The 24,730-nt window shown below is 40.6% G+C and overlaps 1 protein-coding gene across 20 annotated transcripts in view; it reads right to left on the bottom strand.

Moving 5' to 3' along the window:
• The window catches only part of LOC105463471 (SH3 domain containing 19), a 197,048-nt gene that overhangs the window by 39,850 nt on the left and 132,468 nt on the right, over positions 1-24,730 (bottom strand). For 7 of the 20 annotated variants that reach the window (XM_071092929.1, XM_011710570.3, XM_011710567.3 and 4 more), the window contains 6 exons: positions 19,950-19,990; positions 17,323-17,365; positions 14,757-14,895; positions 14,468-14,627; positions 12,296-13,300; positions 3,685-3,792 (listed from right to left, as the gene is read on the bottom strand). In XM_071092929.1, the coding sequence (XP_070949030.1) occupies positions 3,685-3,792; positions 12,296-13,300; positions 14,468-14,627; positions 14,757-14,895; positions 17,323-17,365; positions 19,950-19,965 (1,471 nt within the window). In that variant the 5' untranslated portion in view covers positions 19,966-19,990. The remainder of the gene's footprint in view (positions 1-3,684; positions 3,793-12,295; positions 13,301-14,467; positions 14,628-14,756; positions 14,896-17,322; positions 17,366-19,949; positions 19,991-24,730) is intronic. The other 13 variants (XM_011710564.3, XM_071092928.1, XM_011710579.2 and 10 more) reach the window with 3 other exon arrangements.

Genomic DNA, 24,730 nt, shown 5'->3' with positions numbered 1-24,730 from the left:
GGAATGTGGTGGCATGATCTTGGCTCACTGCAACCCCTGCCTCCTGGGTTCAAGTGATTTTCCTGCCTCAGCCTCCCAAGTAGCTGGGATTACAGGCATGTGCCACCATGCCTGGCTAATTTTTTTTTAATTGAGCCTTTATTTTTATTTATTCATTTTTTTAAAATAATTTTTTAAAAAAATTTTACCTTAAGTTCTGGGATACATGTGCTAAACATACAGGTTTGTTATATAGGTATACATATGCCATGGTGGTTTGCTTCACCTATCAACCTGTCATCCAGGTTTTAAGCCCCACATGCATTAGGTATTTGTCCTAACGCTCTCCCTCCCCTAGCCCCTAACTCCCCAATGGGCCCGGTGTATATTGTTCCCCTCCCTGTGTCCATGTGTTCTCATTGTTCAGCTCCCACTTGTGAGTAAGAACATGGGGTGTTTAGTTTTGTTTCTGTGTTAGTTTGCTGAGAATGATGGCTTCCAGCGTCATCCATGTCCCTGCAAAGGACATGAAATCATTCTTTTTTTATGGCTGCAGCCTGGCTAATTTTTATATTTTTAGAACAGACGGGGTTTCACCATGTTGGCCAGGCTGGTCTCGAACTCCTAGAATTCAATTTTCTACCAGTTCTTGGAGCTTTGTCAAGATAATAATTAAAGTTGCTTCCTCAGCATATCCTTTTCAGGATTTCAGAGCTTATTAATGCAGTTTACGAGTGTGCAGAAAAAGTAAACATAGCAGGCCTGAGACTTCATCCCTAGGAAGTACTACTTACAAGATTGGTCCCTTTTTGTGAGTTTCGCTCTTGTTGCCCAAGCTGGAGGGCAATGGCATGATCTCAGCCCACTACAACCTCCACCTGCCAGGTTTAGGCAAGTCTCCTGCATCAGCCAGGCACACACTACCACGCCCGGCTTATTTTTGTATTTTTAGTAGAGATGGGTTTTCACCATGTTGGCCAGGCTGGTCTTGAACTCCTGACCTCAGGTGATCCACTTGCCTCTGCCTCCCAAAGTGCTGGGATTATAGGCATGAGCCACCATACCCAGCCACAGGATTGGTCCTTGACTGGCATATAGGAACTTGGACTTTGGGACAGTTCTCACCATCCTCAAAACTGATAAAACAGAATATGTGGTTTATGCTGAACATCTGCTTTCCTCCTGGAAATCTGGAATTTTGCTATGTGCCAAAATTTCTAGGAGTGCCTACATAACCAGCCCCTAATAAAAACCCTGGGCACTGAATCAGTAGTGAGCTTCTCTGGTTGACATTTCACACGTGTTGTCACAACTCATTGCTGGAGGAGTTACATATGTCCTCTGACTCCACCAGGAGAAGACTCTTGGAAGCTTGCATCTGGTTTCCTCCAGACTTCACATTTGCCTTTTCTCTTTGCTGATTGTACCTCTTATACTTTTGCTATAATAAATAATAGCCATAAATACAACTATATGTTGAGTCCTGTGAGTCCTCCTAGTGAATCATCAACCCTGTGGGTGGTCTTAGGGACAATGACACAACAGATGAATAAATTTAAAAATTTGTATTTATTACTAATTTCTGTAAAAGTTGTATTACTTAAAATCCAGGCAATATTTCTCATCATTATATGTTAGTATACCTGTTAAAATCCAGAATATATTTAACAAAGTAATAGCAAACAGGCAGACAACCCAATAAGCTATCATTTTACTGATTTGTGGGCTATATAATACTGTCAAAAGAAACATACTGCCAGTTTTTTCTTTTCTGTTTTTTTTTTTTGGAGATGGAGTCTTGCTCTATTGCCCAGGTTGGAGTGCAGTGGCATGATCTCGGCTCACTGCAACCTCCGCCTCCCGGGTTCAAGCAATTCTTGTGCCTCAGCCTCCCGAGTAGCTGGGATTACAGGTGTGTGCCACCACGCCTGGCTTTTTCGTATTTTTGATAGAGACGGGGTTTCATCAAGTGATCCGCCCACCTCAGCTTCCCAAAGTGCAGGGATTACAGGTGTGAGCCACCATGCCTGGCTACCACTGGTTTTTAAATCTAACATTAAAATATTACCTCTAAAAAATAAAATATAACTTCCTAAGAAACTAGAACCAGAATTTGATACCTCTGATTTTTTTTTCTCCTCCACATTCTTCATAGCAACTCAGTTCAATTTTCTTGCTACCTGGCTGAGATCCATCAGTTAGTAACAGAATCATCAAGAAGACACTGAAACCAAGAGACTGATCCTTCTGGGTAGTGCTTTATGGAAAAACCAAACTCCTAAAATAAAGGGAAAATGCCTGCAGTACAATCCCGGGTGCTACAGGTGAAAGAGTGGGATGCTTGTTCTGCTTTAGGAGGAATGAAGTGGGCAGAATCTCTTGTTAGACAAAGGCAAGAATGCATGTGGGCTATAATATAAAGGCATTGCAGGCATAAATGAAATTAGAGGCCCACAGAGAAAGCTGTGTGATCACTCCAAGCAGTGCCATGAACTGCTCTGGAACCCACTGTGTGTGTGTGTACACATACAAATACACATTTTTAATCACACTTTATAATAATCTGGTGCCTAAAATAAATAGTACTGGCCCTTGTGGCTTTCCCATTATAATAAATATCAGATTTCTTTTTGAAGTACTTATTAAAGCTCCTACCGAATTTCGTATGTTATACTATTAAAAAATCAAGTAAGGAAAAAAAAAAGTAAGGAAGTAAACCAAAATGTAACGTTACACTAATTTAAGAAGTTTTCTTTTTTGAGAAGGATTCTTACTCTGTCACCAGGCTGGAATGCAGTGGCCCAATCTCGGCTCACTGCAACCTCCGCCTCCCAGGTTCAAGTGATTCTCCTGTCACAGCCTCCCAAGTAGTTGGGACTACAGGTGCGCAGCACCACGCCCAGCTAATTTTTGTATTTTTAGTAGAGGCAGGGTTTCACCATGTTGGCCAGGATAGTCTTGATCTCTTGACCTCGTGATCCGCCTGCCTTGGCCTCCCAAAGTGCTGGGATTACAGGCGTGAACAACTGTGCCTGGCCAATTTAAGAAGTATTTTTATAAACTATTATTTCAAGCTTTTGGTTACTGCTCTTCACAGAATTCACACATAGCCATATTTGAGATTATGCTGATTGGAATAATATACTCGTGACTGATAGATATATACAACCTTTATTTGCTATTAGTTTAGATTACTTTCCCACCAAATTTGTACCAGAGGTGTTAACATGGGATATACTAATTGTTCTAAATTCAGTCTCCCTCTATTCTCTGTCTAAAGAAAACATTAAAGAAAAAAGAAATCCCCAGCCTGACCAAAGAGGTGAAACCCCGTCTCTACTAAAAATACAAAAATTAGCCAGGTGTGGTGGTGTGTGCCTGTAGTCCCAGCTACTTGGGAGGCTGAGACAGAATTGCTTGAAACCGGGAGGCAGAGGGTGCAGTGAGCTGAGATCGCGCCACTGCACTCCAGCCTGGGTGACAGAGTGAGACTCCCAAAAAAAAAAGGGGAAAGGGAAAGAGTAAGGTAATCCAAATTTACTGAACTAATTCTTCAAAGAATTGTGAAAAAACAACTTGCTTTTAAATAGCTTTGACTATGAATGAGAGATTATACATAATTTCAAAAGCAGACATTGATAAATTGGCATATATTTCTCCCAGGCTCTTGAAGAAGCAAATTGAAGAAAGCAGAGAAGTGCTTACATTTTCCTGGTTTGGCTGGAATTCGAATTACAGTGGGCTTCCTGGTGGGTGCTGGTTGAACTGCTCGTTCTTTCATTGGTTCTGTTTTTGCAGGGAGCTGAAAGGGATCTAATGAAAAACATAGTTTTATTTTGCATGTTTTAGTTAACATGGACTGAAACAAAAAACCTCATTCATAATTTAAAAGTCATACTTTTCATGCCCCTAGGGAAACTATTCATGGATAAACAAAATCTCAGTTTGCAGAGACAAAAACAAAGTTGGAACTCATAAAAGGAAATAACTTAGTGTTCTGTAAATAATTCATGTGGCTTTTCTTCCTCTCTGATGAAAGAAATCGAGGATGATCTTGAATTATGTAGAAGCTGATCTTTCAGGGGAGTGTAATCATTTCATACACGTCTGCCTGAAAATGAGGGGCAATTGAGATGAGGAGACCATCTTTCCCACATCCTAAAGCCTCCCAGACGCCACAGAGAGGAAAGACTCTTTCCCTGTACACCCCCTGTGCCTGTCCCAGAATATTTACTCCCAGGGCCCTCATCCTACCCAGTGCTGTGCCTGGCACAGGGAAGGTGCTTAGCAGTCTCAGATTTAGTAGTTCCGTAAAACTACACTTCAGTAACCTGAAAATGAAAAACTTTCTATCCCAGAAATAAAATAAGGCATATCCCTTCAAATATTTAATTTTGGGGCAAGGATATATGACTCGGCATTCCTCTATCTTAACCAATTTATTAAGTAATTGCAGTTTTTGCCATTAAAAGTAATGCACCAACCCAATATTTTAAATGGATAGTATATACTTAGGAGAAATACTTTAAACAAAAGCATAGTTGTAAACCTTTTTACTGAAACAGTCTTTAACATAAATGTCCTTTTTAGTGGTTTGGAAAAATGACTATAACTTTTTTTAAAAAATGGGAAATCTACAAGTAAAAAGATTAGCAAAAACAAAAGAAAATGCTCTATAATGGATATTCTACTCAGCACCCAGGATCACATGAGGCTGTCTTTGCTTTTATTTAACAAGAGGCGAAATGAGTATATGCTGTAATTCTGCACCTGTTCTATGGATCTTGCCTGTGGGGAGATACTCTCTATAAAACTATGCACTCCATAGCTCCTGTGATGAACAGCGTTCAAATTCTGCCTGTTATGAGGTGTAATTCAATAAGCACCTTTTGCTGACCAGCTCTTTGCAGGATACACGAATGGCTGAGCTAAGAATAAAAGCCCTTTTGGCAATCTGTACTTCGCCTTCTCTTCCACTCAGTTTTCAGTCAACCTCACCATCAGATGCCCTGCCAGAGGCATCACTCTCTCACTAGCCACTTGCTCATATATTTATGCCAGTAACAGTGCTGGGTGGGGAAATATGATGGTAAAGTACAATCCTAGTTTAAGTTTCTTATCTACCACTTAGGAAGGGTCCCCAGCTGGCAAGCTAGCTAAAATTATTATTATGCCACTGAGGAAAAAAGAAATAGATGACTCCTCCGTGGAATCTTACCAGCTCACAGTGAGTGAGGCGAGTCTAATGTTAAAAACACCAACTCAAGATTATCAAAAGAATGGCATCAAACTTTTAAAAAAAAAGACTACTATATTAATAATATAACTTTCTTCCACTCTGACCTGTGTCACCCATAAAACCACAAAGCTCCTGTTTTCAGATTCAACCAAATTCCTTAATTATTTAATTTTATTATAACAAATATATATTAACAAGTATAATAGTACATTTTTTACTTCACAGTAATATTTGTTGTAAAAGAAACAGTAAGAATTATATAAAATAGAAAAAGAAAACCTCTTGTAATCTCATCTCTCTAAAATCAATTATCGTCTAAAATTTGGTATATCTCTGTCCATGTATTTTCTATAAATATTACATGTATCATTATTATATAAATATTTTGAAAAACAAACCCAGGATCATTTTATATCAATTTCTTTGTAGTTTTATATCAATTTCTTAGCACTTTTATATCAATTTCTTTGTAGCACTTTTGTTCATTCAATATTGACTGGGTGCCTGCTATGCATTAAATACTGGGAATATAGCAGTGAACACAGCACGGAACTCTGCCTTCATGGAGTCTGCATTCCAGCAAGGAGATGGAGACAAGAAACAATACATGTAATAGACAAGGAATTTACGTGGTATATTAGAAGGTGAGAAGTATATTGAAAAATGAAAAAGGTGAGGAACTTCAGGTGTGGGCAGAAGGGAAACAGGCTGCAGAAGGAAACAGGAGTGCAGTAGGTGAGGCAGGTGACATTGTCTTTCCAAAAACTGGATTTTACATATTTCAATAGTTCTTCCAATAATCATTCACGGTGTCCTACCTTTCAAGTAGTATTTCTTTTTTTATTGAGACTCGGTCTCACTCTGTCCCCCAGGCTGGAGCGCAGTGGTGCAATCATGGCTCATTGTAGACTTGACCTCCTGGGCTCAAGCAATCCTCCCACCTCAGCCTCCTGAGTATCTGGGACTACAGAAATGTGCCAGCATGCCTGGCTAATTTTCATTTTCTGTAGAGATGAGGTTTCACTGTGTTGTCCAGGCTGGTCTGGACCTCTTGGGCTCAAGTGATCCTCCCATCTTGGCCTCTCAAAGTGCTGGGATTATAGGTGTGAGCCACCGTGCCTGGCCTGAAGTGCTATTTCTTAAACAGCTGCTTTTGGTACCAATAACCTGTTGGTTATTAGTTTAAAATTTTAGTTAATGATGCTTTTGGGGTGGGTGTGAAGGGGGAAGAAAATCTTGAGCATGTAATGACTTAAATTGTTTCCCAAATCAAATTAAATTCTGGGCTAGTATAAGACCTACACCTCACATTTCACAGGTAAGGGCATGGATGGGGGTAGGGGCGGGCAGGGAAAGGAGAAAAGAGGACAATCAGCACCTCTGAGGGGCTGAACACAGGAGGCGTCCAAAATGTGCTTGCTGTGGGAAGAATGGCCTCAGGAAATCCTGACCCAAATCCTGCACACAGTGTGGGCAGATCTCACCTATCGTGTTAAAGGGTCCAATCATTTTTTGTTTTAACCTGAAGGATTTAAATTGAAGTAGCATAGGTATAACTTATGAAGTATTCAAAGTGTCCTAGCTTACTCTCTCTCGTTTTTTCATTTTTAATACCGTTAGCTGTTTTTTAATAATTGGCACTCAGATCGTGTGTAATCATTCTACTATACATGTCTCCGGAAAAAAAAAAAAAATTCTTTTTCCATGTAGCGAGGCAAGGAAGTCTTCGTGTTCCATCACCGCAGGCTGTCTGGCAGGAGTGGTCTGTTTAATGATCTCCCCCAGCTGTGCTCACTGAGTCAGTGAGCTCTGCATCTGCCTCTCTGTCTGCATGTTGTCTGGGCTGTGATCCATGCGAGGAGTGCAGATTAGTGGGGAGGATAAACAGCATTACTTCAATGAGAAGGTGGAGCCAGAGGCCTGTTTTTTATCTTATGATGGTGTGCAAGCTTCTCTCTAGCAACATAAGTTCACTTTTTATGTCTTTTCATAAGAGGGCTATTTTTTTCCCAACAGAAGTTATAAGTGCGCAACCTACAAAGCAAGGCTGGCACTTCATATTGGGGTACTCCAGACACCACCAGGTAAGAAACTGGATCATTAGTACTAGTTAAAATGTTTAACGTTCATAACCTTTGACTAGTAGTCCCACTTTCAGAAATTTATTCTTCAGAAATAAAAGCCTCAGCAGAAGTGAACATGCTTATGAGGGTATTTACTACAGCATTTTTTGTAGTGGCAAAAACCAACAAGGAACAAAACAAAATAACCTCCCCCCCAACCCACCAAATAAAAAACAAACGAAACAACCTGAATGTCCATCAACAGGGGAAATACTGAAGCAGCTATGATACACTATGAGGTATCAGGTGGGTATAAGGAGACAATGAATTAGAATTAGACCTATTATCCTGAAGAGAAGTGATAAATGTCATTGTTTAATAAAGCACTCTGCTGAGTAACAGGTGTAGGATGGTAAAAATTTCTGGAAAAAGTCCATTATGTATATATGTGTAAGCTTTGGTTTGGCATGCCCAAAGGCACAGAAGGCTGCATACTTTGTTCGCACTGGTTACTGTGGGGAGATTACATTTTTTTTAAATCCAAAATCTCTGAATTGTTTGACTTGTTACAATGAATATATTTTACTTTTCTAACAGAAACAAATCCAATAAAATAAATTCAATCATAAGGAAAAAGTTACAAGACTAAGCTGAGTTAACACCTCTGCCAAACAAACCAGAACAAAACCACTTAAAAATAAGAGAACAAAAGAGGAAACTTCTGGTTTCTTTCGTTGCTTTTTCAAGGCAATAATGGCCATAAAATTTTCCATAAAGCAACTAGAAAAATAAAAACTCTTTTTTTTGGATTTAATTTAAAAGGAAATAATGCAGATATAAAATTTTGAATTTATCTAATTTAGACGTATTTAGTTCATAACAATTAGCTTCTATTTTGTAACCTTGAATAATATAACCATTTAGATAAATCACTGTTTTGTTATTTTAAAAATTTCTACTTATCAGAATCTGAGAGTCAGTGGGGGAAGCAGTTCTTCAGAAGTGGCAAAGACGACAAGAGATAATTCTCCCAGTTTCTTTCAGCCTTATTATGCTTATGTTCAGCTATTTTAAAAAGATTACTGATTAAATACCTTGTTAAAGGTAATGCCTCCACATGGTCTGAAATTCAAAAGGGATCAAAATGCTTACAGTGAAAGCCAAATTCCCTGTTCTCTTCTATCCAGTTCCTTCATAAAAGACAACCTTTGTACCACCTTTTCATACATCACTGTACATTGCATTTGAAATTTAACACAAACAATAGCTAAAATAACACAAAAAGTATCCTGTATCTTGCATTTTTCATCTAATAATATCTTGGAGGTTGGTCCAAAGTAGGGGATAACAGGTCTCTCTCCCTTTTAATTATCACACAATACTCCATTGTTATGGATGTACCATAATTTATTTAAGCAGTCCATTGACATTTATTTCCAATATTCTATAGTAGAAGTCCTTAATTCTAGAGCCCAAATGGGCCCTCGAAGCTCTGGATATTGTACCTTGAATTGTGTACACATGACTAATGGCTATTTTCTTTTTTTTTTTCTTCCCTCACAGCTCCAGTCATTGAATTAATGGCTATTTTCAAGGCGAGAAAAGCCTCTCAGGCTACCTCAGATTCTCAGAGTTTGGCAGTCTGGAAAGGGTTAAGAACTTGCTGCCATAATTCTATCACAGACTGCTCTTGCTTCTACAGAAAAACAGAACACAAAAAACACGGAGCATCTCAAGAAGAATCTCCTATCTGAATCTAAGACAAGAAAATGGCATTTTTGTCTACTTTTATTTGCAGTGATGGCATTTTTGTCTACTTATATGTGCAGTGTTTATTCTGTCTTCCCTCTACCCCTCACACCAGCACCAGGTATTCCACACCTGCTGGTGAACAAGCAGAGGCCTCTTTACACCTATACCCGCACAGTCTTCATTACCGGACTGAGAAAAACACTGACGATAAAGTAGTTTTCCACCCATTAACTGTCTCTAATAATATGCTTGTCATCACAATTAGTTTCACCATCCCTGGCTTGCTTTTCTGTCATTTCTTTCCCTTGAGTTCTGTTAACAGCAGAAATTGGCTGCTAAACTATTATTCTGGTCTGTGCAATGGGGCTGCCGGCAGAAACATTCTCCTTCTTCTGACAGCTGGGTATGATTTGTAAAGGTGTGAAGAAGAATTGCTCATACTTCTGGGCTCCATTACATTAACCTGGAAGGCATTCTACCCAAGAAATGAATCCAATATTAAATTGCCTGTTTTATGAGTTTTCCTTTAATAATTTTTCTAATCTTTACGATGTTTTCATAGCTTCAGTATTTGCGGATCTCTATTTCCTGAGATTAATATGGCAACTTCATTTTATGAATGCTACTTTATTAGATTTTCTTTAATTTTGAGGTAAGAGAAAGGGAAGGGAAGACTTATTTGTAAGTTTCTCTTCTTTCTCCTGTGTTCCTCTCCCAGTTTCTGCCTGGTGTCTGGATGATTAGGCAAGGTTTCCCAGGACCATAAACCTTTATTTACAATGACAATGCTACCAAAATACCACCAAAAAGTCACAAAGCCCCAAATCGAAAAGCAAACAAAAACCCCTCCACAGGTCAAGGCATTCAGAGGTGATCCTGAAGGCCTCTGGAGGGCGTAAGCAGGGAGGCAACAAGGGCCAGTGTGCAGTACAGAAACTCCCCCTGGGTAGCCACAGTATGGAGTGTGATAGGCTTGTCTGAGTGGGCTCAATTTAGGAGGCCACTGCAGCCATCAGAGCATAAAGGCCTAAAGTGGGGCAGAACAGGGAAGGACGAAAAGGAGAGGCAGAGTCAAGAACTATTTGGAAGGTAAAACCAGCAGGAGTTGGTAACTAATTAGATGTGAAGGCAGAGAAGTAGCAATCATAAAACTACTACTTAATGATCATCATATTTCACACAATGTGATAGCGCTTTCCTATATGATCACATTTAACCCTTGCAATATCCTAGGTGAGGAGTAGTATTATATCTTACAAATGAGGAAACAGAGGCACTGTGAGGGTAAGAAAATTGCCCAAGGTCACATAACAAATGTGGTAGACCCTGGCAGACTCCAAATCTGAACAGTTAGTCACTGCGTGACACAGTGAGAAGACTCAAGGATGATCTCTGGGTTTCTCCAGGGAAGGCTGGTGTGTGTGATGGTGTCACTAGTGAGTTGCAAAATATAGGAAGAAAGAAAGGTTTAGAAAGAAGATAGTATTCAGCTCAGTATAACTCCATAGTCAAGAGCAATGGTTAAAGTCAGATAGCACAAGCAAATTACACACTTTGCTAAAAGACGCCCCAATAATTAAATGTTGTGCAATGAAGTGGTAGAAATCAAGAAACAGAAAAGGCTGAGTATGAAGCATGAGACTGTATTTATGTTGAAAGTATATTGTTGACCTTCCTTTTTGAAGATGACTATAATCATCTGCTAGATGATACAAAATAAATTCTCAGCAATTATTAGTCAAGTTGCCATCCCCATAGAAACTAGCAAGTTCTACAAAAGGTAATATTTCTTCAGCTTGCTGCTGTTGGGTTTATCTATCCCTGTCCTTCTCTGAATCTTGTTAATACCAAAAAGGCTTATACAAGAAAATGGTTATCAAAGACTTGAAAAGTTTTTAAAGTGTTGCCTGGTTAAGGATTCATGAAAATATTGGGTAGCAACATTATACAGTGAAAAATAAACTAGACTTAGAATAAAAACACTAAGTTTGAATCCTGACTTGGACAATCGTTTTATGACACTGGGCAAATGATCCATAGATCTCCCTCAGTCTCACTGTCTTCATCTGCAAACGTAGGCAGTGATATCTCACAGAGGGTTGTTGCAATTATTAAATAAAATAATGTATGTCTCGGTATTTAGGAGAGCATTAGGTACACTGCAGAAGCTTAATATATTCAAATGTTTTTCCTTCCACCCTTTATGGACAAAAGCCATGTATGTCTTTTAGTTTATATGCTAAAATGTTGTGTGTCAGTTACAATGTTCTGTGCGTGATGAATATTTAATAATGTGTTATGTTTGCTTTCATTTTAAATACACCTGTGTTATGCAGAATTTGGTTTTGAAATCACAGAGCCTGTACTATTTTGATGCATGTTAAACATTTATACAGTGACAGTTAACCTTTTGAAAATTCTATTAAGTTTATACGTTCACAAATTCCATGCAAATAAGTAAACAGCAGTAAAATAAATCTTATCAATGACAAGTAGAGCAGCTTAGTTTGACAAATCAAAGACAAGCTTTACCATCACACTCTCCAATGGAGCAGTGAGAAGAAAGAAAACATACTCTCTACCTTCTGGGATATTTAATTGTACTGATCTTGGCAGCTACCTTACAACTGTTGTATTTTATTTACAAAATTTTTCACTCTCAAGGGAAGATGTTCTATGAAGATTAAAGGAACAATTTTGCAACATGTGGCTGGGTCTTCATTCTGTACATTTTTGAGTCCTCCCCTGGAGCTGGCCCCTCGCCCAGCACTCCCAGCTGAGGCCCATTTCATCTGAGGAGCCCCTCTGGGGCCAGGGCATGACTTCCCATCTATGAAAAGCCTCCTCTGCATCCTTCTACACATTCCCTAACCTCCCTGGATCCTTTCAATGCGAAGCCTGAACTTCCAACTGTCAAGAGTCAGGGAAGCCAGCCCCACAAGCTATTATAGTTTAGCCCCTAGCCCCTGTCTGCTTACTTCTGGCTCATATCATAGTAATTGATGCATGTGTCTCCCCCTTTCTGACTCCATCACCCCCATCCTGTATTTCCCCTTCCCTCCCTGTCTCCATTCCCCACTTAGCTCTGTGTTTTGTGATCTCTCTGTTCATTCCTGTCTGTTTCTACACACACACATGCATGTGCACATACTTGCATACACACATCTCAGTAACTTACGTACTAGAAACTAAAACAGCAAGTGCCATTTAAAATACCCTATCATGAGTTTAGATTCCCTTCCACTGCTGATTTTTCACTTACCTAGAACCATCTCTGAACCAACAGATTCTTCAGCCAGGTTCCCCGATGGGGTGGGCAAAACATCATCATCAAAGCTGATGAGATCGATGTCCCCCAAGGGCTTGCTCTGCAGAACTGGAACTGGGGGGTTGGCTGGGGGCCCTTCTCCCAGTGACTTGTATGCTTTGGCTTGTGATGCCCCTGCGAGTCGGGGAGGAACAGTGACAGGTTTCAGTGGAGCTGAAGGGTCGGTGGGATTTTCTGAGGAAACAGATTTCTTCAGCAGCAAAGGCCGCGGGGCAGGAGTTGGCACTTTCTTCCCACTGTCAGAGCTCTCAGCCAGGGGCCCTCTTCCTGGAATCTCAGGATTAACACTTCGTATAAGGCCAGGGTTTGGTTTCTTTGGCAATTCAGGTTTGGTAACTGGGAGGCTTCCTGCTTCTTGCAGGGGAGGGCATGGGGTGAGTCCTTCCTTGGAGGTCACCTTGAGTCTGTTCTCAGTCCCAGAGTCCCACTCTCCAGAAGCTCTGCTAGCAGCTGGTTTGGGAGCTACAGAAGGTTTCCCTGAGGAAACAGTAGGCTTTGGAGGAAGTGAACGTGGAGTAATTTCTGGTTTCTTGGGCAGTCCTGAGGTTTCTATATTTGCCTGACCCTCAAACACTTTAATTCTGGAAACAATACTATTTTGGCTTTGTTCCGTGTTCATAATGTTCATCACTGTCTGACTGTCTGAGGTGCTAGCGTTGTCCAGCAGAGACTGGGGCTGGCCTGGGGATGACTCCTCTCCTATGGCTGCTGGGCTGATTTTCTGGTGACTTTGCTCTTTACTGTGAGAATCTCTGAGTATTGGTCTGAGGTTGCTTTTTGATCTTGGTTTTGGCACTGGACATCTTGTAGCACTGGGGTTTTCTGGACAATTCTGTTCTTCAGAAATATCAAAGACTATTAAAGGTGCCACATTCGTTGGAAGATTGCCAGATGAGACTGTCGGGAAAGGCTGAAGAGGCTTGAGAGGTGCCTGTAGTGCTGATGAGACCAAAACAAAACCAAAACAAATAAAAACAAGCCGTAATGTTAACAATTTATAAGAAAAAAACACAGAAGATACACAGATTTAAAATTACATACCTGGAATATCAAGAGATTTTGGTTTCTTTAATTAGTTAAAAGTGATTCAAAAATGGAAATGTTTATTCTGTTTCCTGTAGGAGTGCTCTTCATATAACACATTTTTTTTTTTTTTTGAGACAGGGTCTTGCTCTGTTGCCCTGGCTGGCGTACAGTGGCTCTAACACAGCTCACTGCAGCCTCACCCTCCAGTGCTCAAGCGATCCACTCACTTCAGCTTCCCTAGTAGCTGGGACTACAGGCACACCCCACCACACTCAGCGAATTTTTGCTTTTTTTTTTGTAGAGACGGGGTTTCACCATGTTGCCCAGGCTGGTCTCTTTTTTTTTTTTTGAGACTGAGTTTCGCTCTTGTTGCCTAGGCTAGAGCGCAGTGGCGCGATCTCGGCTCACCTCAACCTCCACCTCCTGGGTTCAAGTGATTCTCCTGCCTCAGCCTTCCTGAGTAGCAGCGATTACAGGTGTGCGCCACCATGTCCGGCTAATTTTGTATTTTCAGTAGAGACAGGGTTTCTCCATGTTGATCAGGCTGGTCTCGAACTCCCGACCTCAGATGATCCGCCCGCCTTGGCCTCCCAAAGTGCTGGCATTACAGGCGTGAGCCACTGCGCCCGGCCATCAGGCTAGTCTCAAACTCCTGTGCTCAAGGAATCCACCCACCTTAGTCTCCCAAAGTGCTGGGATTGAGCCACATGAACCACTGTGCAACACTTTAAAAAAGCCTAACAGGACAACCACCCTTAGCATCCTATCAAGTATAAGTTGCTAAATATAAGATACTTCTCAGTGGGAATGAATGGAATCAGCGGTAATACCCACCATGAATTATACGGATAATGTTTTTGTGATATAAACTAGGGTAAGCACAAGAGATTGGGGCTGCAGTTTGTAAGAATGATCTATTACAATAATCACCGCATACCCAAAAAAAGCAAGCACACAGTGATCACACTGACTGGGCAGCAGACCTCAATGAATTATACACAAATTGCAAATTATTTTAAAGGCTGGAAGCCTACAGATTACTTCCCTAGAACTAGGTCAGAGTTAGGGAAGACAAATTACTTGCATTACTTTGAGGCAGATCGTTGTCTACTTCTGAAAAGTCAGTCTGAGTTGCAGAAGTAATAGTGTGCCTTGGAGTAGCAGCAGCATTATTATTATTTGTAGTATTAACTTGAACTTGGTTGATTTCTTTTATAACTTGTTCATAAGATGGTGGGAGCTGAAAAGTAAAGAATGAAGATTTTAGACATCTAAGGGCAATAGCTAAGGTGTTGACAGTCTCACTGTTCTTAGCTTCGAATTTCATTTAAAAAATAAAATGCAAAGAGATAATGTAATGTTTATTCACCTCAGCAGGAACCAGCTCATTAGGCCTCCAAGAGCCAGCTGCAGATGATGTAGGAAATCCCAATCCTGGGGGTGGGGTTCCTGGAAACCACGAGGCTGGCCTCAGCGGCTCAGCTGCCACAATGGTGATCTCTGGGCGCCTAGTGGACAGAAGCCTCAGTGAGGTTTTGCAGGATGGTAACAAGCTACGGTCTATCTGTAAATGTCCAAAGATTCATGAAAACCACCACCACCCAAAAAGTTATAAGAACTAACACAGTCACAGAAATGACCTGTCCGGCCTGGGCTGTCTCTGACAGTACACCCAGACAGGCTTCAAGGGAGCACACGACAATCATCCTCTATGACTTTGGCCTCAAAAAGTTAGAGCTGGACCCTGGGCACACTTGGCTCTGTCTTGGTTGATAAAAACTAAGTAAGGCCTATACAATCTCTTCAATCCAGAGCTATCTAGCCTTAGGGCAGACATATAGCATAAGGTATAAAAGCCCACCAGTCAAATGGAATTGTTTTTCTGTTGTTATTATTATTATTATTTGAGACAGAGTCTCACTCTGTTGCCCAGGCTGGAGTGCAGTGATGTGATCTCGATCTTGGCTCCCTGCAACCTCCACCTGTCAGGTTCAAGCAATTCTCGTACCTCAGCCTCCCAAGCAGCTGGGATTACAGAAGTGTGCCACCATACACGGCTAATTTTTGTATTTTTAGTAGAGATGGAGTTTCACCATATTGGCCAGGCTGGTCTCGAACTCCTGACCTCAAGCAATCTGCCCACCTCAGCCTCCCAAAGTGCTGAGATTAGAGGCGTGAGCCACCACGCCCAGCTTGGTTTTCTGTTATTATAAAGCGCATACTCTGAAATGAAAACTACTATTTAAAAAGAATATCCTCTTCTGCCTTACTTCATCTCTGTTACAGTTCACAGTTATGTTTAAGTGTTTTGGGTTTACATGTTCACTTCTAGACTCTGGGATGTGTCTCTGGGTTCATGGTCAGTTTTGTATATGATTTGATGATTAATCTTTAATACTGGAGAGCTGTAGTGATTTAGCATGGCTCCTTTTATCTTTTTCTTAATCTGATTCTACCTTCTCATGTTTAAAGTAATTAATTAATTTTGCAGAGACAGGGCCTTGCTCTGTTGCCCAGGTTGGACTGCAGTGGTGCAATCACAGCTCACTGCAGCCTTGAGCTCCCCTCCCCTCAGCTTCCTGAGTAGCTGGGACTACAGGCACATGCCACCATGCCTGGTTAATTTTTAAAAATTTTTTTGTAGAGAGATGAGGGCTCGCTATCTTGCCCAGGCTGGTTTCAAACTCCTGGCCTCAAACAATCCTTCCAAAGTGTTGGGATTAAAGGTGTAAGGCACTATGCCTGGAGCATGTTTACATTTTCTCTTCAACCTGATTTCCTAACAAACACCAACTGTGTGACCCTGAACAAATCAATCAACAGTTTTGATTGGAAAACTCAGTTTTCTCACGGGACATATATGGATGATAATACCTGCTCTGCCTTTCTCTAGCACTCTATGGAAAATAAAAACAAAAAAACCACTGTCATTATCAAAATTATGCATTACATACACACTCATGCTACATTGTGAAACAGTAGAAGCTGATCATTGATTAAATTTGAACTGCACTCCCTAAAAACCTCTGCTTATAGCTTCTGTCTAAACAGTAAGAGTTATTAGTTAATAAATGTTAAGCATTGTATGTACATTAATTCTTATGACAACCTTGTGATGTAGGTATGATTAGCACCATTTTAAAGATGGGACAAAGAAGCTAGCGAGATTAAGCAGCTTGTCATCCAAGGTCATATGGTAGAAAGTGGTGGTCAGGATTTGAACTTGGTTCTGACTCTAAAGTCCTTGTCCTTCATTATTCTATACCATACTGTAAGAAATTTGACAGCTGGGACCATGACTTATAAAAACCTCTCTATCTGATTGAATATTATGATGTAATGTAAAAAAAAAATCTATCCATTCATTTAGCCATTTGTCCACTTCTCCCATTCTTTTATTTGTCCATCCATCCTTCCATCCATTCTATTGTCCATCTGTCCACTGGTCCTTCCTCCTATCTACCCAAATATTATCTCTTCTTCCTTCTCTTTTCCCTTCCTTTTTCCAAAAAGCCGTCCAGCCTTTATTCATCGTGCCTATCCCCTCTTTTCCTTTCTTTATCCTTTCATTCAATTTTCTATCCTGTCATCCATCCATTTGGTTAGGCAACAAGTACTACTATGTAGCATGAGGTACAAAGCATTTCTCTGAAGCAGTTACAATGCTTTACATGTAGCAGTTGTTTAACAAACATTTAAAAAATCAACTTCAGCAAATAATTACACTCAAAAGAACATTTTCAAGCCTGTATCACTCATTCTCTCAAGCAAAATCATCTCTCAAACTTACAAGTTAATTCAGGAGATATACTGATGATGCAGAATATAAGAATACATTGCTTATGAAAGCAAAACATTTAACTTGCTACCTGATAACACACTTTTATTTCAGTTATTAGCCTAATATATGTTCTCCATTATAAATATAACCATACCTTCTGTCTCGATGAAGTTCACTCTGAATAGAAGTCCGAGAAGCTGTTGAAGAAGGAATAAACTGGTATAGTACAAAATTAGTACGTTTGGTAAGGGTTTAAATTTTTACAGATTACACAATTGGAAAAAGCTTATACTTGACATCATATAGAATGTATGAATTTTAATATCCTTAAATAAAAAAGTAAATCAAAATAATCATTTTACTGGCATAAAGTTAATTATGGTTATATATTGGAGATTGCATAATATATAGATTTCAAAAACTCCCCAAAGAACATTCTGTAGTTGTGAAAATAATTTGAAGAATGAACAGAGAAAAGAAGACACCTATTAAATATAAATTGCATGGTTGGAGCATTAAGTGATGACATGAAGTAACAATGGGCAGAAAAAATTTTAAATGTCTATTCCAATCTATATGACTATGCTTTTGTGATGTTTGTTTATAAATCTATTGTAGAATGAAACTGGTCAAATTTTCATTTTTAGTCTAACTTATCTGAAATTTTATAACCTTTAAGTTGTTTTATTATTTATTTTGAGACAGGGTCTCACTCTGTTGCTCAGGCTGGAGTGCAGTGGCATGATGTTCAGGGCTCAATGCAGCCTCAAGTTCCCAGACTCAAGTGATCCTCCTGCCTCAGTCTCCTAAGTAGCTGGGACTACAGGCATATGACACCATGCCCAGGTAATTTTTTGTATGTTTTGTAGAGATGAGGTGCCGCCATGTTGCTGGTCTCAAACTCCTGGGTTCAAGCGATCCTCCTGCCTGGGCTTCCCAAAGTGCTGGGATTACAGGCATGAGCCACTATGCCAAGCCTTTTATTATTTAAATTAAGATATAATAATAAATGTAAAAGGTGTTCAGATCACTTTTATAAACGTGTTTATAGCATATGTTATTATATATGCAGCACTGATTTTTTTCCTTAAGTCTCAAACTCAAGTCCTTAAGCTTCATAGTTTAAATTTTTCCCCAAATTTTACTTCATAAAGTAAACCAAGTCTTAATCAGATAATCTGGAACATATCACATATGGCGTCATTTTTCTTTTTTTTTTTTTTTTTTTTTTTGAGACGGAGTCTCGCTCTGTCACCAGGCTGGAATGCAGTTGCATGATCTCGGCTCACTGCAAGCTCTGCCTCCCGGGTTCATGTCATTCTCCTGCCTCAGCCTCCCGAGTGGCTGGGACTACAGGCAACTGCTACCATGCCTGGCTAATTTTTTGTATTTTTAGTAGATATGGGGTTTCACCATGTTAGCCAGGATGGTCTTGATCTCCTGACCTTGTGATCCACCCGCCTCGGCCTCCCAAAGTGCTGGGATTACAGGTGTGAGCCACCCGCCCGGCCCATATGGGGTCAATTTTTATGTAATAGAGACTATTACCTCTATTTTTCAAGGAACATATTCTAAAGATCTCTTTGGGGAAAAAAAATCTTCAAATACTATACTGTAAAGATTCGTGGCCGGGCGCGGTGGCTCAAGCCTGTAATCCCAGCACTTTGGGAGGCCGAGGCGGGTGGATCACGAGGTCAGGAGATCGAGACTATCCTGGCTAACATGGTGAAACCCCGTCTCTACTAAAAATACAAAAAACTAGCCGGGCGTGGTGGCGGGCGCCTGTAGTCTCAGCTACTTGGGAGGCTGAGGCGGGAGAATGGCGTGAACCCGGGAGGCGGAGCTTGCAGTGAGCCGAGATCACGCCACTGCACTCCAGCCTGGGAGACACAGCGAGACTCCATCTCAAAAAAAAAAAAAAAAAAAAAAAGATTCGCGCACAAAGGAAATTTGTTTCAGATATAAACTATTTTAACCATTTGCTTTCATACCTCTGTAATACTCAACTTGTTCAATTCTTCCTATTTGAAAAGATTGGAAGCATAGATCTTTCCCCTCTCCTATTAACTTCTGCTTCTCTCTGAACAAGGAGGCTGTCAAAACTGGGGGAGGCAGGGGTGGAGGTGGAAGGTGGGAATGAAATTTAGGCCGGATTGGAGCCGTGACAGGTAAACCTCTGCTGGGTTGGCAAAGCAAACCTCTAACATCTGAAACCAAAACCCCGGGTCTACTTGGAGGATGTCCTCATATTCATACCATCAACTGGTTTGACTGACCATTAACTTTTTTTTTTTTTTTTTGAGATGGAGTCTTGCTCTGTCGCCCAGGCTGGAGTGCAGTGGCGCGATCTCAGTTCACTGCAAGCTCCACCTCCCGGGTTCACACCATTCTCCTGCCTCAGCCTCCCGAGTAGCTGGGACTACAGGCGCCCACCACTATGCCCAGCTAATTTTTTTTTGTATTTTTAGTAGAGATGGGCTTTCACCATGTTAACCAGGATGGTCTTGATCTCCTGACCTCGTGATCCGCCCGTCTCAGCCTCCCAAAGTGCTGGGATTACAGGCGTGAGCCACCGCACCCGGCCCATTAACATTTTTATCAGGAGCTAAACCAAGCTGACAGGGAGGCTGGAGATCTGCATGGTGTGTCTGATTGGTAAGAATGGTTTCATTAAGTCAGAGGCCCACTCAAGTTTGCTACAATCACATCACCACCATCACTAACACTGAAATCAGCAGGGATAACACTTCTAAAGACTTCATGTTATCGTCACAAACATACCTCTTCCACGGGGCATTTTTGCTGTGTACTATTCATGAGTGCTAAGGGAAAAAAAGAAGGGGTTATAGAAGAGGAAAGGAAGAGCAAAGAGTGAATCTAGTTGTCTAATCATTAAAAGGAATTCAGGAGCATGACTGTCTTGCCATACCACTGTTTACCCCTGCTATGCACACTTAAATGGAAAAGGAAAGTTGATGATCCACAGTTTCAAAGAGTAAAGAAATATTGCTGCAAAGATTTGTCTGTGCAGACCAGGATAACCCGCTGGTAGGTTTTTGTTTTGTTTTGCTTTGTTTTGTTTTTTTGAGACAAGGTCTTGCTCTGTCACCCAGGCTGGAGTGCAGTGGCGCAATATTGGCTCACTGCAGCCTCGACTTCCCTGGCTCAAGCAATCTTCCTTCCTCAGCCCCCCTAAGTAGCTGGGACTTCAGGCATGCACCACCACACCTGGCTACTTTTTCTATTTTTTGTAGAAACGGGGTTTTGCTATGTTGTCCAGGCTGGTCTTGACTTCCTGACCTCAAGTGACCGCCCACCTTGGCCTCCTAAAGTGCTAGGATTACAGGCATGAGCCACTGTGCCTGGCCTCTCTGCAGTTTTTAACAACAGTTTTAAAAAATCTAAAAACTATTTTGCAAAATCAGTTTGCTACTTCAATAAGAATTGATTTTAAAGTATGAATAGTACTTAAAAAAGGTAATTCAGTAGTCGATTTACATTGTTTCAAATCAGCAATTTTAACTTGATTCTGCTGGTTCACACCAGAGGTCATTCGTAGCAGGCCCCCTGGCGGCAGAGTGGCGCTGCTGCTGCGGAACACAGAGCGGTTTTGCAGTCGTACTTACAGATCTCCTTCTGCACATCCTTCGAGAATCACTGCTTTCCCCTCTCCTCTGATTTTTTTCACACTCACTCATCTATGAAATCTTTCTTTTCTCTCCTGATCCTTCTGGAAAAACTGACACCTTCTGTCAGTGCTGAACAAGCTTAATAGCTATAAACACTTTCGGTTTTTACCGCAGATTTTCATGTGTTGTCTTACGCTCTTTCTGCTAATTTCTCAACTATCCGGTTATATATATCATTTTCACTTCCCCAGATTAAACAAATTTGTTGTAGTTGCCAGGAAAATCGAATTTGCCAGAGTGCTCATTTAGACAAGCATGTCCCATTTTACCTTTCTGCCATAAGCTGCTAGTCTTGTACGTTTTGGGTTAATGCCACAGAATAAAGGCAGTATTTTCAGTAAAAGTTATCCTATCATTTCACAGAATTATTTTCAAACTTTTCTTTTTTTTTTTGAAATGGGGTCTCACTCTGTCGCCCACACTGGAGTGCAGTGGCGCGACCTCAGCTCACTGGAACCTCCGCCTTCCAGATTCAAGAGATTCTCCTGCCTCATCCTCCCTAGTGGCTGGGATTACAGGTGTCCACTACCGCGCTGGGTTAATTTTTGCATTTGTAGTAGAGATGGGGTTTCACCATGTTGGCTAGGCTGGTCTCAAATTCCTGACCTCAGGTGATCCGCCCGCCTCAGCCTCCCAAAGTGCTGGGATTATAGGTATGAGCCACTGTGCTCGGCCTATTGTCAAACTTTTCTAGTTCAAGTGGTTAAATTCTAAATACAAAACATATTCATGTTAGAGTTGAGATGTAGATGTGCAGTATTATCACCAATAAAGAATCTTCTTGAATTCCAGCAGGATCTCAAGCCTGGAAAGGCCCTCAGCGATCGACCTACTCAAACTTCACAGAGGAGGACACTGAGATACAGAGGGGTTAAATGAATTATCCTAGGTCCAACAGCCCTTTAGGAGCAAGGCTAGGAGCGGTTTGTTTCTTGAAGCAGTTTAACTCTATGTGGAGCCAGGAGAGTGGGATGCTAGCTAGTCTTGATCTAAATAATTCAAAATTATCAATTAAATGATGTCAGAAGAAATAAACACATAGAAAGATTATTGATTACACATACCCTTGCCATAGAACTATGAATGAATGATCAATGAACTATGAATGAAAGATCAATGCAAATCACAATAATATAAGAAACTTACTGACTACATTTGTTTGGGACAGGGTATGAGAGTTAGATGCATTTGACATGATAACAAGAACATCTGTGAAGTGGAAAGGTGAATGGCCTTGAAGTCAGGAAGCCAGGTTCATATCTCAGCTCTACCTTGTGAAGCCACTTAACCTTTCTGAGACTCAGTTTCACTACCACATGTAAAATGGGTCAACACCTACCATGCAGAGTGCTATTCTATAATGTATGGAAACAGTGCCTGACTTATAGTAGGTAAGCAATATTAACTAAGTCTGAATTTCAGAAAACAGTTTTCTCTTAAAAAGTTAATGAAAGGAAGAACGTAAAATTCTAGATGTATCCAATTAGGATACATCAAAACACTTTACCAAAAATATTCAGGACTCATAAGAATACATGCAAAGAAAAGGACCCCAATGCTTGACTGGAACCAGAATGATTATGAAATAAGTTGAACTACTACCAGTTAAGGAATATCACTTTAAAATGGGATAAAGTCTTTCTGCTTGCCAGGGTTAGATGACTGAGTATGGGATAGTAACATATACATTTTAATGGGCTGGCTGAGATAAAAATTATTTACAGCTTTTTCTTACAGAATAGGCAAAAAGAAGAAAACAAAAGGGAAAGGCGCAATTGTTCCTCATTCTGTATTTATATGTTATCATAAAAGGATCTGTTTGGCCTTCCTGCCTAAACATCAGGAATACAAGTTTACTTTAGTGTTTACAAAGTGACTGACAGAAGAATTAAAAGACAACTGAGTTAAAACCCAAAAAACACCAGCTACTTCAAAGAAAGGGTTTTCCCTTTGTTTCATATTCTCCTTCCTCTCTCTGCTAGGGCCCTGTTTCATCGTTTTCTCTTCTTTCATGGCTCCAGTCTGATCCCTCCACTGACTGTTTCCCCGCTGCCTACAAATGTCTTCATGCTTCCTCATCCTAAGCAAGGTCAGATCTCCTCTTTCCTTAATTCTGCCTCCTCCTCAAACTACAGCCCATATCCTTCCTGTTCACCACCAAATTTCACAAAAGAGTAGGCTACCCTAGCCGTCCCAACTTCCACATATTCTATTCATGGTTGAAACTGCAGTGTGGCTTCCAACTTCAATATTTACTGAAACTGCTCTCTCATGGGTCTGCACTGACCTCCTAAGCGCCAGACACAAGAACCTGTTCTCAGCACCTTTTGCTTGGCCTGGCTGTAGTATTAAGAGCTACTGGTGATTCGCCTGTTCCTTTTAAAATCTCCTTTGACCTCTAAAACACAGCTGTCTCTTGTTATTTATTTATCTATCTATTTATTTATTTACTTACTTACTTACTCTGACCATCCCTTTTCAGCTTTTATTGCCCATGTCTTAGCTGCGCCTTGCACAGCATAGGGGTCTCTAGGTAAGCAAGATCCATCTTAGGACATCCATGGGAAGTCAGGCACAGGTTGTGATTCCCTAACAAAAAAGTCCTGAAATCCAAGGGAGTTAAGGTAAGAAGCCAGGGAACAAAGGCAGGAGCCCTATGACTCAGTGAAAGGGGGCCTTTCACAGCAGGGCTGGGGTCATTGGGTCACGCATTTTTGCCTTACGCCCCTTGAAGGCATAGCTTGTCCTCAGATGTCAGTGTCTCCAAGATTCTATCCCTTCTCATCTTTCCTATCCTGTGTACTTTCTCCCTACATGTTTGGCTACTTCCAGGATTTTGCTTATAACCGTGATTACTCTAAGTTATATCTCCAGCCAATAAATTCTTACCTAAGTTCTAGACCCTAATTTTGTATTTAAATTATCTCTCTGCCCGTCATCACCTACCACCCCCAACCCAAGGGTTATAGGCATGAAAGGCTATCAAGAAATTTTCATTTTTCATTTTTATATCTGAATTCTTTTCATCCTATACCATAGCATTCCCACATATTTATAGTTCACCAATGAAGCAAAAAAACGGAGTGGGGAAACATGGCATATTTTTCTGTATTGTCACCTTGTAAAATTTTCACTGGAATTGTTCAAATGCATGTTCTTCATGACCTGTGAATATCCTAAATTCATAGTAAATATTACAAATTATGGACCGGGCATGGTGGCTCACGCCTGTAATCCTAGCACTTTGGGAGGCCAAGGCGGACAAATCACTTGAGGTCAGGAGACCAGCCTGACCAACGTGGTGAAACCCCATCTCTACTAAAAATACAAAAATTAGCTGGGCATGGTGGTGGGTGCCTGTAATTCCAGCTACTCAAGAGGCTGAGGCAGGAGAATTGCTTGAGCCTAGGAGGTGGAGGTTGCAGTGAGCCGAGATCGCGCCACTGCAGTCCAGCCTGGGCGACAGTGAGAGACTCTGTCTCGGGGGAAGAGAGAAAAAAAAAAAACCAAGTTATGCTTCTAAAAATAGGGCACATTCTCCTCAGGGCAGTAACCTCAGTTCAAATAATGTGAAGAACATCTAAAATCCTATCTTTATCCTTTTCTAACACAGGCAATCCATGTTCTATTTTTAAAGAGACCTTTCCAGAGCTTTTTATTTAAAAAAGTGTTAAAATACCACACTAATAGCAAGTTTTGAAGTTTTAACCAAGAGATAAGGACAGAAAATAGAAATGTTCCTTTCTGATGGGAATTCTACTCTTAGCACTTCTATCTTGATGTGGCAGTATAAGCCCATCTTTATAGGCACTTATACAGTTAAAAAATAAATTGTAAAGAGGACCTGTAGAAACAAATGAACCACAAAGATTA

Source organism: Macaca nemestrina, chromosome 3 (genome assembly GCF_043159975.1).
Source record: "Macaca nemestrina isolate mMacNem1 chromosome 3, mMacNem.hap1, whole genome shotgun sequence".
NCBI lineage: Eukaryota > Metazoa > Chordata > Mammalia > Primates > Cercopithecidae > Macaca > Macaca nemestrina.
This window is presented reverse-complemented; position numbering and strand designations above follow the sequence as displayed.